At 44.1% G+C, this 19,124-nt stretch overlaps 1 protein-coding gene across 4 annotated transcripts in view; it reads right to left on the reverse strand.

Moving 5' to 3' along the window:
• Nucleotides 1-19,124, reverse strand: part of KCNQ5 (potassium voltage-gated channel subfamily Q member 5) — a 919,416-nt gene that overhangs the window by 62,088 nt on the left and 838,204 nt on the right. For all 4 annotated transcript variants that reach the window (XM_033936063.1, XM_033936064.1, XM_033936062.1 and 1 more), the window contains one exon: nucleotides 7,430-7,650. In XM_033936063.1, coding sequence (XP_033791954.1) covers nucleotides 7,430-7,650 — 221 coding nt within the window. The remainder of the gene's footprint in view (nucleotides 1-7,429; nucleotides 7,651-19,124) is intronic.

The raw sequence follows: 19,124 nt of genomic DNA on the forward strand, positions 1-19,124 counted from the left end.
TGAAACCGTGCTGGCTTGTCCTCATCAGACCATGCCCGTCAAGGTGATCAATGATGCAGTCCTTTATCAGCGCCTCTACCATCTTTCCCAGTACCGAGGTCAGACTCACTGGTCTGTAGTTTCCCGGATCTCCCATCAAACCTTTTTTGAAGATCGGCGTAACATTCGCAACTTTCCAGTCTTCCGGAATCTTTCCCAATTTGTTTGATAGATTGGCTATTAGTTGAAGCAGTTCAGCTATAGTCCCTTTCAGTTCCTTGATGACCCTCGGATGGATGCTGAAGATATGCCGATTCCTGTCCTTGTGCAAGATTTCACTTTGACCCTTCGTTTGATTTAGTGTCTGGCTTTTGGACTGTATTTATACATCCTTCAGATCAATACAAAACTGGCATTCACCTTTGGGAAGAAAGAGTACACTTGAAATAGAACACCCTTTGGATTTCTCAATTCTCCTGTGGAGTTTAACATCTTCCTCCACGAGGCACTTCTAGATGCAGAAGTCTGTGGAACTTTGGTCTATGTGGATGACATCCTGATGAAAAGTCGTAACTTCCAAGCACTCTTGGAAGAAATAGAGCATGTGTTCCAACAACTGAAGGCAGATGTGGCTAAGTTGATCCTTGCCAAAGGTCAATGATGCTGGAAATCTCTGCTGAAGGTCTTCGACCACAGAAGAAAAGAGTACAGGCCCTATAACAACTAAAGAGACCTACCAATTTAACAGAATTCCATTCATTTTTCAGGATATGCAATTATTCTCGATAATTCATAGATCAGTATGCGGTGATCACCAGACCCTTGGACGTTCTGTTGAAGAAAGATATGCCATGGACCTGGGGTCCTGACCAGGAAACTGTGATGCAGGAACTGAAAGATCAGCTCAGCCGCTTTCCTTGTCTCATCTACCCCGTAAGTGGTCGTGAATTCTTCCTTGACCTGGGATTCTCCAAACATTCTATGAGCACTGTCTTATATCAGAAGTATGATTTGGACAAGCGTGTCGTGGCCTATGCCAGCAAAGGCTACATGGATGTTGAGAAGAAGTATTCAGAGTGTGAGAAAGCATTGCTGTCTATTGTTTGGGCCCTCCAACATTTTCGGAGTTATATCCAAGGAGAAAAGTTGTTTGTAGAGACGTGTCATCAGCCTATCAGTTTCATGGGTAGAGATCAGATCAAGACTGGTCTAGTCTCCAGTAGCTGGATAGTCTCTTGGACTTTGGCTCTCCAAGGATGACCTTTAGAGGTAAGATATTCTCAGAGACATCGCAATATTGTAACCCAAGGTATGGCACAATTGCATGATTGTGCACTACATGACTCTTCTACAGGTATTCCAGAACCTGATGTTTCACCAGACAAAGAGGAACTGTATTGCAACCACTTCTATGATGAGATGCACTATGCTGACATTCCCAATGTCTGCGTGGATGGCTGTGCCTTCCATCAAGCGTCTGGATGCAATCTGGTCGCTGAGGTGGGTTTGGTATGGAATGGAACCCAACTGCACTGATGGAGACCTTGAAGTATTGATTGGGGGCTAAGACCAATCAGTATGTGGAGATTGTTGTGGCCTTGGTTGCTGTACAGTCAACTTTACAAGGAACTGATCATCTGTACAGATTATGCAAGGCAGAATTTTGTTTCACATTTACAAATCTGGGAGAAGAACAACATGCTGAACTCCAAAGGAAAACCTGTCCATCATGGATACTTGATTCTAACCCTAGATCAACTAGTGCGATACAATGATATGACCATCTATTGGAAGAAAGTAAAATGTCATGCCATGGTCGACAGTCCTGACAAACTAAGGAATGACCTCATTGATTAACTGGCCAAAGAAAGTGCTTTGTTAGGAGAATTATGGAAGTGGTCAGAGGTTGTACCATTGCCAATGCATGGTGTCACTTGCTGTCAGGCAAAACAACTTGCCGAGACTCCTGGGCTGCAGTGAAGACCCACCATTTGATCTTGTAACTGCTCAGAAAGATCCTATCCTTAGGAAGTTCTATAACTTCATCCAGAGTCCTCAGGAACATTCTTGGTCCGATGAAGATTGAAAGGACGAAGAACTTAGAATACTTTATACCTCCAGAGATAAATTTTCGATCCATCATGACCTACCGGAAGAGTAAGCGTGGCATTGTACAATGGGTGGTACCTTATGCCTATAGAGGTATCATAGTACAACATGCTCATGATGAACCCTGTGCCAGACATTTCCTAAGTAACTTCTTCACTTAGGAAACACTGAAACAAGTGGTCTATTGGCCCCACATGTGGCAAGATATGCAGTTGTATATCAGAGGTTGTCTGACTTGTCGATTCTAACCCTCTTCACCATTACATCGAGCATCTTTAAGAAACAAAGTTCTTGTTATGCTCTGGTCCAACATCCAGATTGACTGGATTGGCCCTGTGGTTTGATCCACACATGGCAATAAGTTCATGCTTACTGTCACCTGCTTGTTTATCAAATGGATTGTGTGTATTTCTGCACCCAATTGTACAGCAGAAACCATGGCCACCTTGCTATTGAATCATGTGCTCAGTAGATGGGGGTTGCTCATGTGTGTTGAGCATGATCTCTTCATGGAGGTAGTTAGGGGGTGGGCCATTAGTGTGGGCAGACTAGATGGGCCATGGCCCTTTTCTGCCGTCATGTTCTATGTTTCTATGTTGACTCAGACCAAAGACCCCATTTCACCATGGACATAATTAAACACTTGCGGAAAATGCTCAGCATGAAGAGTAAATTGCACATAGCCTATCGCCCACAATCATCAGGTCAAGTGGAGTGTGCGAATCGCACCATCATCACCATCCTGAAGAAGTACGTGTCTACCTCTGGTAAGGATTGGGATATGAATTTACCCTTGGCGATTGCACCGAGAGCTGTTCAAAGACTTCTGAGGAAGCAGCCTGAGAGACCCTGGGAGCATCGGCCAAGATCTAAGGAGCATCTGGCAGAGGGATGGTGGTGTCTGGCCTGGGACGTGGGCAATTGGCGTCTGGCCTGGGACGGTGGCAACCGGCAGTGACCGGTAAATGGCACCGGAAGCTACTGAAGACAGAAAAGGCCAATGGAGGGTCAGAGAAAGGACTTGAGAAGACCTGGAGGAGTCCAGGGAGATCCCACGGATAACTACAGAGTTCAGGGAGGACCCAGAGAATAATCAGCTGAGAAGACCGCTCCATTTCCCTTCCAGCATCTGTTCCTTTGCAAACCAGAGCTGGAATCTGCTCTTCTGCCTGGTTAGTGGGTTGGTGAGTTCCTGCATGTTTGTGCTCCCTGCCATCCTTCCAGAAGAATTAGGTGTCATGACCAATTTACAGTTCTACATTTGAGAGAGACTTCTATAAATGACATTCAAAATTTGGCATCAGAAAAAACTGGCACTAAGTGTAATTATATAGAGAATGTGAGCCCTTTATAGAACTGTGCTTAGCGCTGATTCCTGCACCTAACTTGATGTAAATGTTGGCACCCAAATTAGGAATGCTGAGGCAGTATTCTGTAAGAATGCATGCAACTTTTCAGAATAGAAACATAGAAACATAGAAAGATGACGGCAGAAAAGGGCCAAGGCCCATCAAGTCTGCCCACTATAGACCCTCCCCTTAAGATTAGCTAGTGTTTTGCCCTGACCCTCTTAGGGATCCCACATGGGCGTCCCATTTATTCTTAAAATCTGGCACGCTGCTGGCCTCGATCACCTGCACTGGAAGCCCGTTCCACCGATCAATCACTCGCTCCGTGAAGAAATACTTCCTGGTGTCGCCGTGAAATTTTCCGCCCCTGAGTTTGAGCGGGTGCCCTCTTGTGGTTGAGGGGCCTCTAAGAAGGAAGATGTTATCTTCCACTTCTATACGTCCGGTGACGTATTTAAACGTCTCAATCATGTCTCCCCTCTCCCTGCGCTCCTCTAGAGTGTAGAGCTGCAAATTGTCCAGTCTTGCTTCGTACGGGAGACCTTTAAGCCCCGAGACCATTCTGGTGGCCATTCTTTGGACCGACTCGACCCTCTGCACGTCTTTGCGGTAGTGTGGCTTCCAGAATTGCACGCAGTATTCCAGATGAGGTCTCACCATGGCCCTGTACAATGGCATAATGACAGCAGGCTTTCTGCTGACAAAACTTCTACGGATGCAACCCAGCATCTGCCTTGCCCTTGAGGAAGCCTTCTCCACCTGATTGGCAGATTTCATGTCTGCACTAATGATTACTCCCAAATCTCGTTCCGCTGAAGTCCTGGTCAAGGTCTCCCCGTTCAAGGTATAAGTTCTGCACGGGTTTCTGTTACCTAGGTGCATGACCTTACATTTTCCAGCATTGAAGCCCAGCTGCCAGGTTGAGGACCAGCATTCCAATGTGCGCAGGTCCTGCCCCATACTATCTTGTAAATTGCCCTCGCTTACCATATTACATAGTTTGGCGTCGTCGGCGAATAATGTTACTTTACCTTGAAGCCCTTGAGTCAGATCTCCTATGAATATGTTGAAGAGGAGCGGACCCAAGACCGAGCCCTGAGGCACCCCGCTGGTCACCTCCGATGTCCCAGAGAAAGTACCGTTAACCATCACCCTCTGACGTCTGCCACTCAGCCAATCTCTGACCCATGCCGTCAGAGTCTCTCCTAACCCCATTGATTTCATCTTGTTTAACAGTCTGCAGTGTGGGACGCTGTCAAAAGCTTTACTGAAGTCCAGGTACACTATGTCCAGTGAATCTCCTTCGTCCAGTCTTTTTGTTACCCAGTCAAAGAAGCTGATGAGGTTTGATTGGCAGGACCTACCCTTGGTGAATCCATGTTGATTGGGGTCCCGTAGATTCCCTTCGTTCAAGATCGTGTCCAACTGGCGTTTGATCAGTGTTTCCATGATTTTGCATACTATTGATGTCAGACTCACCGGTCTGTAATTTGCAGCCTCTGTCTTGCAACCCTTTTTGTGTAGAGGAATGACGTTAGCTGTTTTCCAGTCCAAGGGGACTGTCCCTGTACTCAGTGAGAGATTGAATAGTACGGCTAACGGTTCTGCCAGGACATCACCTAACTCCCTAAGCACTCTGGGGTGCAGATTGTCCGGTCCCATGGCTTTGTCCACCTTGAGTTTTGTTAGCTCAAAGTAAACCTCGCTGGGTGTGAATTTAAAATTCCGAAACGGGTCTTTTGTGTTTGACTGTGGTTTCAATTGAGGGCCGGACCCTGGCGCCTCGCAGGTGAAGACCGAGCTGAAGTATTTATTTAGTATTTCTGCTTTTTCGGGATCTGATTCTGCGTAATTCCCGTCTGTTTTTTTCAGGCGTACTATCCCATCTGTGTTTTTTTTTTCCTGTCACTGATATTCCTGTCACTGAATACCCTGACATGTCCTGCCTTTCCCATGGCTACACCTCCTTTTGAGCTACGCAGTAGATTTAGCCACCATGCCTTATAGAATAGTGTGCAGCCAGATGCAAGCACAAATTTTAACGGTGCCAATTCTCAATAACCGACTGTTACCCCTCACCCCCTCCCTGGATGTGTGTAAAGATCAATTAGGAATTAAAGGCTTATTCGATTACTCAGTTTTGTTTTGTTTTTAAGTTCAATAAATTCCGCTAATGGACCCCCATGTTTCCTTAAATTTTTTATTATGTTCCATTTGGGTTCAGAATTCATTCTTTCATATTTATAGTATTGACATAAAGTTTCCCACCAAAAGTTAAAGTTCAATCTGTCCCAGTTCTTCCAGTTTCTTGTTATTAGCTGCATAGCTACCCCAGTCATAATTAAAAGAAGTCTGTTTTTTTTTTTCATCAGTTGGACTCTTAGATTTGCAATAGAGTCCCAAATAATACAATGTCATATGACATTGGGATAGAAGCTTCCAATATCCTATTAATTTTACCCCAAATAGACTTCCAAAAAATTAGTTTCAAGGGACAATTAAACAACAAATGGTCTACTGTCCCTACTTCAAGATGACAGTGCCAGCATCTATTAGATTTTGAACTGTCCAACTTTTGCAGTCGAACTGGGGTCCAAAAATTTCTATATAACAGGAAAAACCAAGTTTGTCTCATAGATGCTGACGCTGTACATCTCATTCTAATTTTATGTGTATAGATGTACCCTCAGTGCAAAAGTAGAAGCTATCGGGACTCAGGAAAACCAGAGCTCCAGGCTTAAACCTGTGTATAAGAGGCTCTGTCTCAAGCCTTATTAGCACCATCACAGGCGTACATCTTGTGCTTACAAATAATAATAGTGAACCCACTAAAGTGTTTCAGTGACCATTAATAGGTATACAAAATTGAAATCCACCAAACTAAATAGGTGCTCAAACCAGCGATTTCATGGTACTTATCTTAGGCATTCCTCATAATCAAAGCATTCCTTTAAGCGGAGACTTTTCCTATGCTTGTTCCTGGCTTGTGTACACAGCCAGGTGCTGTACTGTGCCCAGTTTCAAGAAAATTCCCTTCTTCAGGAGCCTTCTTATCAAGATCTGTTTAAACCTTATTACCCACCATTCTAAATTGGAATACATTACATTAGTGATTTCTATTCCGCCATTACCTTGCGGTTCAAGGCGGATTACAAATGAATTGTCAGGACATTAGAAGTGTGTTGGGAGTAGTTAGTACATTTCTTTAAGTTGCTAAGGATTATATCTGAATTGTCATGATATTAGAAGTACATAAGGAGTAGTTGCAGGTGATGCTTGGGGTAGTTCTGTCTGTGTTAGTTCAGTTTTATGTGTTTTTTGAATAGAAGGGTTTTTATTTCTTTTTTGAAGGTTTTGTAGTCTGTGGTCGAGGTCAATAGATTGTAGAGTTGGATGTCAAGTGTTGCAGCTCGAGTGACTAGGAGGTTGTCGTATAGTTTTTTTCGTTTGACATTTTTGGTTGGTTGGAGGGTGTGTGAATGGTGCGTGGGTTCTCCTATGTCTGGTTGAGGTGAATTGAATTAGTCGATTATTCCAATAGGCTGGGCTATCTCCGTTTATTGCTTTAAATAGTAGGCAGTAAAATTTGAAGTGTACTCTCGCTTGTATTGGGAGCCAGTGTGAGTCGTGGTATGCCTCTGTGATGTGGTCGAATTTGTTCAATGAGTAGACCAGTCTTAGGGCTGTGTTTTATATTGTTTGTAGTTGTTTCATCATGGTTGCTGGGCAATGGAGACATAGTATGTTGCAGTAGTCCTAGGTTTAGGGATTATACCAAGAGTTGGAATTGTTTTCTGTTGAAGAATTTTCAAACTTATTTTACTGATTATTCACCCTCTGTAATTGTTGCATTGGTGCTTAAATCGCTTGGCATATAGGGCCTAATATATTTTGGGTGTGTAATTTTCTCAGCTTTAAGTCAGTCATAATAGTAATTCATATTTTATGCATATACAAATAGGAAAAAAGAGGTGCAGCAGAAGGACTCTTACCATCCAACACAGGTTTTGGCTGAGAGCTCTTCAGTCGTAGAGAAGGTCTGAAACGAGTTCTGTCATTGAAGCTCCAGCTCTTTTGCACTTTAGTTGGGCTGCTCTCTGCAGTGACATCAGTGCCTGGTGACCGTCGGTCTCCAACCGATGCTTGTCTACTCTTAATACTTTGGCCTCTCGGACTAGCCATCCGTACACGCTCCTTGAAGCTTAATTTCTGGCTGTGGAAAGAAGAGACACATTTTACTCTGTAGGCAATTGCTATCCTTTAACAAGATTTCGGGATCCTAGTTCATCATTTTATTAAATTGTATATAACTTTTTTTTTTTTTTCAAGACTCAAATTTATATCAATGTGTTTTTACGTTATCAGGAATTACATTGATATATATTTTGAACAGTAATACTCATTTGTGAAGCACATTATTAAAGATCAGTTTTCATTGGTGAAAATCAGTAAGCAAAGGGTTAAAGGAAACGGTACTAGGTGACAGTAAATTAGTTAAAATATAACTAAAAGTAGCATTTTAGCTGTAATAATTGGACTGGAGAAGTAGCCTAGGGGTTAGGGCGGCAGCCTCAGCATTCTGAGGTTGCAGGTTCAAGTCCAGTACTGCTCCTTGTGACCTTGGGCAAGTCACTTAATACTCCATTGTCCCAGGTAAATTAGATTGTGAGACCATCAGGACAGACAGGGAGAAATACTTGAGTACCTGAATATAAACCACTTAGGCTGTAAACAGTGCATAAATGTGAAAAATAAATAAATTATGTAGGCTTGTAACTTTAAAAATTCTTAATGTTACTGTCATGCATAATACCCCAGAAGAGTGCATTTCTGGTTATTCTACTTGCAAATAAGAACACAGATCCTAATTTCCGCATGCAATACAGTATTGCAGCAAGCAAGATTATGTAACTGATGTGTTCGTGCAAAACAGAAGGCACTGAAGGGCAAATTCTATAAGAAGCGCCCAAACGGTAGGCGCCGACATAGGCACTGTTCAGCGCGATTCAAGAAAAATTGGGTGCTGTTTAGTGAATCATGCTGAGTGGCACCTATTTTGGAGGCGCCCATTAAATAGGCCAGCTCTAGGCACAACTAAAAGTGAAGTGCCCATTCGAGCACTTAAGCACGCTTAAGAGCAGCGATTCTGTAAGAAGGCTCCTAACACGTAGCCACGCCCATGCCTAACATGCATAGCGCCTATTTTTTTTAAGACCGCCTACATTTTTAGAGGCGCCTTATTACAGAATCACGCTTTCTTGATAGGCGCCTATGTTTCAATCAGTGCTGACTAAAAAGCTTAATTGAGCTTGTTATTCAATTTAGATAGACGCCTATCTAGTTGGGCGCCTCCGAAATAGGTGCCTAACTTTAGGCACTGGTTACAGAATTTGGGCCTGAATCTTTTAGACCCCTCTCCAATGCATCATGTGACTCATTTGAATTGATGATCCAACCCAGGTCCTGTAGCAATTGATGCTACTACTTTCTCACCATCAGCCTTGGACGAAACTCTGATCAGCGGATTGTTCCAGCATAGATGCAGCTGGATCCCTGCCTTGCTCAGTTGTGCCTCTGCAACTACCATCACCTTGGTAAAGGTGAAAGGTGCTATTGCCAGACCGAATGGAAGCGCTGAGAATTGGAGATGTTTCTCCAGCACATAGAATATTAGTAACTAGTGTTTAAGCCCGTTAGATTAACGGGTGCTAGATGACCGCCTCTCCTGCTTTTGAACCTGGGCAGGGGCAGGGGCAGAGGCAGAGCCGGGGCAGGAGGGAGTGATGGTGGGAGAGCAATTTCAAAGCCTCAGCAGCGGCGGCTCCTTGACCAATCCGCGCTTACAAGGGCCCCACACTCGCGGTCTGGCTGGCTCCCCCACCAAAGCCCTTCGCAGCGACAGCCCCTCCCGCATCCGTCCCCGCGTCCCAAGCCTCTCCGAAGGCCGGCTCCCACGAAAATGGCACCCCTCTGTCCAAAGTCGCGGCGGCAGCCTCCCTCAAGACACATTTCAAATCTGACATATTGTAATCACAAAACAGAAAATAAAATTATTTTTCTTACCTTTTGTTGTCTGGTCATTATTCATATCATGTAGGGGTCCCAGGCTATGGATGGCTTTTGATAACTCGCTTGCCAGGGCCCCTTCTTTCTTCTTCCCTCCCTCCATCCCGGCAGCTGAAGACAGGCACCTCCCCCCAGTGGTCTGAGACAGGAGGGAGCATCCACAATGCGCAGATAGTGAGTTAGGAGAGGGTCTGAGGGCAAAGAGGGGCTCAACAGCGCACAACCACCTTTCCTTCCCTCCCTCCATCAGGTGCAGTGCAGCTCCACCAATGTTAAAAGGAGCCGCATCGAAATCGGAGCCCTGCCACTGCCGTAGCACTTTCCCCTCTGCCTTGGTCTCGCCCCTTCTCTGACATATGGGACTGCGGCAGAGGGGAAAGTGCTACATTGGCGGCAGGGCTCCAATTTCAAAGCAGCTCCTTTTAACATAGGCGGAGCTGAACTGTACCTGATGGAGGAAGGGAAGGAACGGTGGGCCAAATTTCGGCAACGACAGGAATTGTTTGGCGGGCCAAATTTTTGTACCCTGTGGGACACATTTGGCCCATGGACCAGAGTTTGACATGTCTGCTTCATGTCTAGTAAATACACAGGGCCGGACGCAAGAGGAGCCGCCACTGCGAAAACCCCCAGCAAGGGAGCCAGCGAGACCATGCGTGCGGGGCCGTTGCAAACAGCTGACTTTTTCGGCTTCCCCCATTATCTGCACCGCCTTAGTCTGTTTTTTAATTTGGGGAAAGCGCCTTGCCATTGCTGGAGAACAGGGAGTGTCGCACACGGAGAGCTTGAAATCCAGCTCTGGCGGTGAGTGGTAGGTGCTGGAAAGTAAGGCTGGGGACTCGCGCATGCGCATTCCTGCGGCCACGGAACTACTGATCATGGAAGCACGCAGATAGGAATGCGCATGCGCGAGTTAGCCTTTTATTATATAGGATTTCCTATAAGCTGAAATATGGGAATATGAAAGTAAATATGTCAAAACCATGGATACTAGAAATTCCCCAGGCACCACCAAAGCTATGACTGAACACACGTTCTCCATCTGGAATCGGGAAACTTACAGTGCTGCATTGACTGAACTCAGATCCCAGATTGGCCTCCAGTCACCTGAGTCTTTCTTGGGCACAAAAAAGTATATAAAGTATCTGCGCAAGCCTGATTCCTCGGTCTGTACGAGTTCTACAGACCTTGGCCACTTTCACTGATGGGCTGGAGAGTCTACAAATAAGTCCAGTAAAGCATGAAAGAATTCAAGCTTGTAGCTCTCTCAAATGATGTCCAGTACCCAGGAGTCCAAACCAATCCTTGCCCAGGCCTCCCAGTGAACCGACACATGTTCTGAATCTGCAGCCTCAAAAACACCTTAATTTGGATTAAAATCAATAGAGATGGGCTCCTCAGGCTGTTTAACCCCTGATTCATGCCAGATTTGTGCTGGATGGCCAGATGAAAACCATCCCTATTCCATGTGCCACAGTGCATGTGAAGGGAGAGGGCGGGAGCACTGGGCTTGGCCACCTTTGGTCCCTTCAGGGCAATACAGTTGTAGATGGCTCATTCTGAGAGGTAAAAATCCCTCCTAGAGCCCCTAAATAGCAACCCAGCATCTTTGGCGCAATGAGACCATAAGAACATAAGAATAACCTTACCGGGTCAGATCAATGGTCCATCAAGCCCAGTAGCTCGTTCTCACGGTGGCCAATCCAGGTCACTAGTACCTGGCCAAAAACCAAGGAGTAGCAATATTTCATGCTACCGATACAGGGCTTCCCCCGTGTCTTTCTCAATAACAGATTATGGACTTTTCCTCCAGGAACTTGTCCAAACCTTCCTTAAAACTAGCTATGCTATCCGCTCTTACCACATCCTCTGGCCTAGCAGGATCCTGAAGATTGGAAGCACCCGGCCCCTCCAAATTTTTGTCTTAAGCTTTGAAATGATTTTTTCCCCGAAGATCCTCCCGAGAACTGGCAATATTGTCTGGAGGTTTGAAAATTACTGCGCCCTGACCCCCTCGGGGGTCAAAGGTCTGCTAACCAGTAATGTCTTCAGCTTGCAATCCTGCACACTAGCCATAAAATCTTCCAAACCTTTCCCAAAGAGTAAATGTCTTTTAAATGGCAATTTACTCAAGGTCACCTTGGAGGAGGAATCCCCCACCCACTACCTGATCCATAGCATCCTGTGGGTGTAAATGGAATAAGCAGACATTTTGCTCATGACTCTAAAAAATCATACAGAGCATCAGCTACATAATCCACCTCTGGCATTAGAAACTGGTGATCCTTCCCAGCTATTGCCTCCGGATCATGGTGCAACTTAGAGTGACAAACCCAGGTGACAAAAGACACAGCTGCAGCTGCTTTTAAAACCTGAGGCCACAGCTTTGAAGAGTTTCTTATGATCAAAATCCAACCTGTGGTCCTGGGTATCCTTTAATACCACACCACCTTTACTGGGAAGAGAGATACGCTTGGTAACATGCACCATCAGGGAATTTACTTTTGGTGGAACAAAGAGCTGGTTAAATTCAGCATCCATAGGATAGAGCTTTGCCATGGCTTTGGCCACCCAAAGGGACCCCTCCGGGACCTCCCAGTGGTCCATTAGCATTTTTGTAATGTCTTGATGAGAGGGGTAGCAAGTGGTCTGTGCTTTTGTGCTGCTCATAAGCAAGCACTGTCTGGCCTAGGACTGCAGAGTATCTATTTTTAATTTCACTTCCATGATCACTTCCAAAAGCCCTTAGGGCTTACACAGCCTGAACACAGTCTGGTTCTCTCCGAGATCAAGGGCCTCCACCAGATCTGGATCTGGCACCCCTTAGAGATGAAGCAGCATTTCCTGCAACAGAGGATCCTGACTGGGACAATAATGGCACTGATAAAAAGTCCTCATACATAGTAACAGTAGATGACAGCAGATAAAGACCAGAATGGTCCATCCAGTCTGCCTAACCTGATTCAATTTATATTTTTTTTCTTAGCTATTTCTGGGCAAGAATCCAAAGCTCTACCCAGTACTGTGCTTGAGTTCCAACTGCCGAAATCTCCGTTAAAACCTACTCCAGCCCATCTACACCCTCCCAGCCACTGAAGCCCTCCCCAGCCCATCCCCCACCAAACGGCCATACACAGACACAGACTGTGCAAGTCTGCCCAGTACTGGCCTTAGTTCAATATTTAATATTATTTTCTGATTCTAGATCCTCTGCGTTCATCCCACGTTTCTTTGAACTCAGTTACAGTTTCACTCTCCACCACCTCTCTCGGGAGCACATTCCAGGCATCCACCACCCTCTCCGTAAAGTAGAATTTCCTAACATTGCCTTTGAATCTACCACCCCTCAACCTCAAATTATGTCCTCTGGTTTTACCATTTTCCTTTCTCTGTTCTACGTTAATACCCTTCAAGCATTTGAACGTCTGAATCATATCTCCCCTGTCCCTCCTTTCCTCTAGGGTATACATATTCAGGGCTTCCAGTCTCTGCTCATATGTCTTCTGGCGCAAGCCTCCTATCATTTTTGTCGCCCTCCTCTGGACCGATTCAAGTCTTCTTACGTCCTTCGCCAGATATGGTCTCCAAAACTGAACACAATACTCCAAGTGGGGCCTCACCAATGACCTGTACAGGGGCATCAGCACCTTCTTCCTTCTACTGGCTATGCCTCTCTTTATACAGCCCAGCATCCTACTGGCAGCAGCCACTGCCTTGTCACACTGTTTTTTCGCCTTTAGATCTTCGGACACTATCACTCCAAGGTCCCTCTCCCCGTCTTCCTCAGACTAGACCTCCCCATCTTGTGCATGGCAATGTTGCTGGGAATTGCACTCTTAGTGGGTGGGGGGGGGGGGGAAACCCCTGGCATTAGCATGGCCACGATCCCTGAGGGTTCCATGTGGCCCTTGTTAATCATGTAAGCTTCAAATATCATATTGATAAATTCAAGGGGAAACCCCTGTCCAGGACATCCAGACAGCCCCTGCGGGTGCTTCCAAGCTACTTTCTGGGGTTTTGCAGCAGTGGCACCGCTGCGCTTCACCAAGAATGAATTTGCACTGCTCTCTGGCTCAAACCTGGACTTTTTTCCTGGTCCTCACACCATCTGGGCACTAATACCCCATGAGGAACTAGAGGAGGCTAAGCCAGTGGTTCCCACCCCCTCTCATAAATGTATGTCATCAATGGTCATGATGAAAAAAGGAATACCACAGGGATCTGCCTTATCGGCACTGTTAGAAACATAAAAAAACATGATGGCAGATAAAGGCCAAATGGCTCATCTAGTCTGCCCATCCGCAGTATCTCTTTCTCTCTCCAAGAGAGCCTACATGCCTATCCCAGGCCCTCTTGAATTCAGACCCAGTCTCCATCTCCACCACTCTTCTGGGAGACTGTTTCATGCATCTACCACCCTTTCTGTAAAAAAGTATTTCCTTAGATTACTCCGGAGCCTATCACCTTTTAACTTTATCCTATGCCCTCTCATTGCAGTTTCCTCTCAAACTAAAGAGACTCGACTCATGCGCATTTACATTACGTAGGTATTTAAACATCTCTATCATATCTCCCCTCTCCTGCCTTTCCTTCAAAGTATACAGATTGAACATAAGAATGTAAGAATTGCCGCTACTGGGTCAGACCAGTGGTCCATTTTGCCCTAACTGAGACTAGCCTTACCTGCGTACGTTCTGGTTCAGCAGGAACTTGTTTAACTTTGTCTTGAATCTCTGGAGGGTGTTTTCCTTCCAGAAGAGCATTCTAGTTTTCTACCACTCTTTGGGTTAAGAAGAACTTCCTTACGGTTGTACGGAATCTATCCCCTTTTAACTTTAGAGAGTGCTCTCTCGTTCTCTCTACCTTGGAGAGGGTGAACAAACTGTCTTTATCTACTAAGTCTATTCCCTTCATTATCTTGAATGTTTCAATCATGTCCCCTCTCAGTCTCCTCTTTTCAAGGGAGAAGAGGCCCAGTTTCTCTAATCTTTCACTGTACGGCAACTCCTCCAGCCCCTTAACCATCTTAGTCGCTCTTCTCTGGACCCTTTCGAGTTGTATCGTGTCCTTCTTCATGTACGGTGACCAGTACTGGACGCAGTACTCCAGGTGAGGGCCCAGTACAGCGGCATGATAACCTTCTCCAATCTGTTCGTGATCCCCTTCTTTATCATTCCTACCATTTTGTTCGCTCTTTTCGCCACTGCCGCACATTGCCGCATATTGCGTGGACGGCTTCATCGACTTGTCGATCAGAATTCCCAAGTCCCTTTCCTGAGAGGTCTCTCCAAGTACCACCCCGGACATCCTGTATTTGTGCATGAGATTTTTGTTACCGACATGGCATCACTTTAGTCGCTCTTCTCTGGACCCTTTCCAGTAGCACTGTGTCCTTCTTCATGTACGGCGACCAATGCTGGATGCCAGGTGAGGGCGTACCATGGCCCAGTACAGCAGCATGATATCTTTAAGTCTGACCCCATACGCTTTATGATGAAGACCACATACCATTTTAGTAGCCTTCCTCTGGACAGACTCCATCCTTTTTATATCTTTTTGAAGGTACTGCCTCCAGAATTGTACACAATATTCTAAATGAGGTCTCACCAGAGTCTTATACAGAGGCATCAATACCTCCTTTTTCCTACTGACCACCATACCTCTCCGTATTCAACCTAGCATCCTTCCAGCTTTCGCCATCACCTTTTCAACCTGTTTGGCCACCTTAAGATCATCACATACAATCACACCCAAGTCCTGCTCTGTTTACCATTTATATTGCTTTGATAGGGTGGGTGCTCAAGTAGTTTGGGGTTCATTACCGCATTTATGCAGATGATATACATTTTTTTCTTCCTAATAAGGAGCTTGATTATGTTAAAAACAAATTGACCACATGTATGGAAAAGATACAAAACTGGATGAGGGACAATCAGTTAAATTTGAATTTGCAAAAGACTGGAGTGATGTTTTTAGGGAATGTTGAGGTACCCCTGAATATAATGGAAGTGCAAGTAAGTGATGTGAAATTTCCAATTTTGCCACATATGAGAATCTTGGGGGAATTGTTGGATGCAAGACTTACTATGCAGGCCCATATATTACAAGTGATTACGGGGGCTTTTTTTCAGCTGTGAATACTGTCAAGATTAAAATCTATGGAAATTTCCAGCCAAATGCTGTGTTTCACTTCAAGGGAAAAATTTTCTATTTTTTGAATCAAAGCAATTGTTGGAATTTATTTTGCCCAAGGGAGGGGGAGGGGAGTGGTGACTGGTCCATTAGCTCTTCCCGCAGTTTATAATACAGGCTGTTGGAGAGTTTATATCATTGTCTTCAGGGCCGCTCTTGTAATTGATATATATATTTTATCATATTTATTCTAATACTTGGATCCTTATTTTCTAATTTTGTGGACTAAATAATGTATTATTTCTTCTTTTCCTTACATTGCTGTTGCAAGTAATGTCAAGTTTATTAATTTTCTTTGATTTCATTCTAAATCTATATCCAAGTATTAATGTGCTTGTTTAAAAATTTTGAAAATTGAATAAATAATTTTTTTAAAAAAAGATTAAAATCTATGATGGCTGTGTCTAGTGGCATAGTAAGGGGGGTGGGTGAGGGGGTGGTCCGCCTCTGGCGCCATGTTGGTGGGGGCACCAGCACCCCTCCTCCTCTCCGCCCTGCCACTTCCCATTCCTCTCCTCCCCTCGATCCCTTCCTTTCCCCCCTACCTCTAGTCTATCTGTCTGTTTCAAGAAACAAGGACTATTACATGTGTTTATAAAATGTCAATAATGTTATATATGGTGAGAGAATTGACATTGCTAGCAAAGGTTATTTGCAACAACTGGAGCACTGTGCTATGTCTCCCCCCCCCCCCCCCACTCCCCTCTGAAAGACTTTAAGTCTGCTGTTCTCATGCTTCATCTACAAATACACCATGTTTCCTGGGAAGAGTTTGGCATTCAACACTCAAATGATTTCAGTTCTGGAATTATAAAAAACAAAGAAAAAAAAATAAAAACCTAGCTAATCTTATACCTTGCTAAAGAGTGGATTTTATTTTCATGTATTAATTCTTTTGAAGTCCACTAGTCATTTTTTAAATAAAGTGCCATGCAATAATCTTCACCTGTGTACATTCTGCAGACTAAAAAATATAAACCTCCACAAGTATATCATTCATCAGTGATTCTAATTTTTAGGAAAAAGAATGTTTTTTTTTCCCCTTAATTTAATCAGGTTCTGGGCTCAGCTAAAGGATAACAGCAGACTATAAGCTACCCTTTCTTTCTTTTTATGTGGTAGGGAACAAAAAGGACACAGGGTGGAGCATGCAATGTATTTAGAACACAAAGGCATTCATTTTCAAAGCAGAGGATGTCTCAAAATGCCCCACAAAAGTCCATCTGCCCCAAAACATCCAAATTGCAACTCTGGAACTGCAGAATTTGGATTCTACACTTTAGTGCAGGGCTGCCCAAGTCCGGTCTTTGATATCTACTGGTAGGCCAGGTTTTCAGGATATCCACAATGAACATGCAGTGCAGGCAAATCTCTCTCATGCATATTCATTGTGGATATCCTGAAAACCTGGCCTACCAGTAGATCTCGAGGACCGGACTTGGGCAGCCCTGCACTAAAGTGTAGAATCCAAATTCTGCAGTTCCAATATGCCTAATTGCAAGGAGGCATATTGTGGATATGTTTTGGGCCGGATCAGAGAGGGCCCAAAATTAGGAAATCCACAGTAATAATCAAATGGGAAGAAATGTCTTAGTCTAAAAAGAAGGATATTTTTATTTATACCTGTTTCAATCACATCTAGAGTAAAAAAAAAAAAAAAAAGTCTGAAGGGATTAAGGTATGACCTCCTCGTGAATCTCCCAGTGGTTACTGCCACCCTCCATCACCCTTGAAAGCGACACAGAAAGGGAACACCAGGTATTATGGGCATTCTGAATACAGCAGCAAGCAGGTCTGAAGGGCAGCCTAGTGGTCAGTGCATTTGACTGTAAATTAGGTTATGTAAGATGAAATCCCACTTCAACTTTCTTTTTTTTTTTTAACCTCTAAATCATGAGCCCTCCAGAACCAGAGATATACCTACTGTGCCTTGTATTAAGGGCCTGATTCTATAAATAGTACTTAAATTAGGTGCCCTATTCACAGACACCTAGCAACACTTAACTTATTTTTGCAGACACATAGCAATGCCTAACTTACCCCCCCCACCCTTTCACAAAAGTGGTTTTTAGCACTGGCTGACACCCTGAATGCTGTGCGCTTTTGTGGTTTTGTAAAAGGGGGGGCTAGTTCCGCATGGAACTAAATAGTTTTTAATTGGTTTAAATAGTGTGGTAATTGACCATGCCATTAAAAAGTTGATTAAAAAGTCTTTATTTGAATTGCCAATATAGTTTGGGTGCAGATACCCATGCAGTGCCTAGCAATATCTAAGTCAAGGCAAACTGCAACCCCTGTCGACAACTGAAAAATGGACATGGTTAGGGGAGGAGAATAGGTGTGATTAACTTAGGCATTGCTAGGCATCTGACTTAGGCGCTAGGAAATGTACCAGCGTTTACCTCTAGGACGCTCAGTGACGCCTTGCCACTAGGCATTATTCCAGTGCCTCTCAAACTTTTTTTTTTTTTTTTTTAGCTCTGGCACACTAAACGGAGCTAATGTTTCTCATGGTACATTATAATTGAAATGATAAAATTGCAAAACCAACAAAAAATTAAGGGGTCCTTTTATTAAGGAGCGCTAACCGATTTAGTGCACGCTAAATGCTAAGATATCCATTATATTCCTACGGGCATTTTGGCATTTAGCGCGCACTAAATCGGTTAGCACACCTTAATAAAAGGACCCCTAAATTTGATGGGTAACTGTAAAAATGGTGAAACTAAAGTAGATAGAATAGAATTGCTAATCAATGCGATGGATGTGCTTGTTTTTGAGTGCAAATTAACTCAAAATGTGGCTCGATAGTTGACAAGCAATCATGCATTTCATCAACCACCATCTGCAATTCTCTCTTTTTTAAAAATATAATTTCTGTCAGAGCTGAAAATCCAAGATAATATCTAAACGATAACAAAGCCTTGATTGTTTTGTTGGTCAAGTTAGGATAACTACTGCATGAAAAATAAAACTACTTGCCATTTGTTTTCAAGGACCAATCACATCAAAAAATGATGCTTTTCTGGGCGGTTTTATCCTTACGCACACAGACACTTATAATGTTGACAGACTCTTGTATATGCAATGTACATGTCATCTATTCTAGTGTATTCTTATGAAGGGAATTTTTTAAAATAAAGTAAAATTCTGGAATCTCTCGTGGCTCACCTGGAGTCTCTTTGGGGCATACCACTGTGCCTTGGCACACAGTTTGAGAGACACTGCATTATTCTATAAAGGATGCCTAGCAGTTGATTGACAACCACAAGGAGTGGCACCAGTTATAGAATCAGCCCCTATGAATGAGCAACTTTCTTTCGAAAACACCCCTTGAAATGTTTTTGTAAAAACAAAAGAGTCTCATCTCTAGAAACCACTGAGGCCAATATTCAGGGTTTATAAATTCAGATCTGCTGGCCTGTTATC

Source organism: Geotrypetes seraphini, chromosome 3 (genome assembly GCF_902459505.1).
Source record: "Geotrypetes seraphini chromosome 3, aGeoSer1.1, whole genome shotgun sequence".
Taxonomy (NCBI): Eukaryota; Metazoa; Chordata; class Amphibia; order Gymnophiona; family Dermophiidae; genus Geotrypetes; species Geotrypetes seraphini.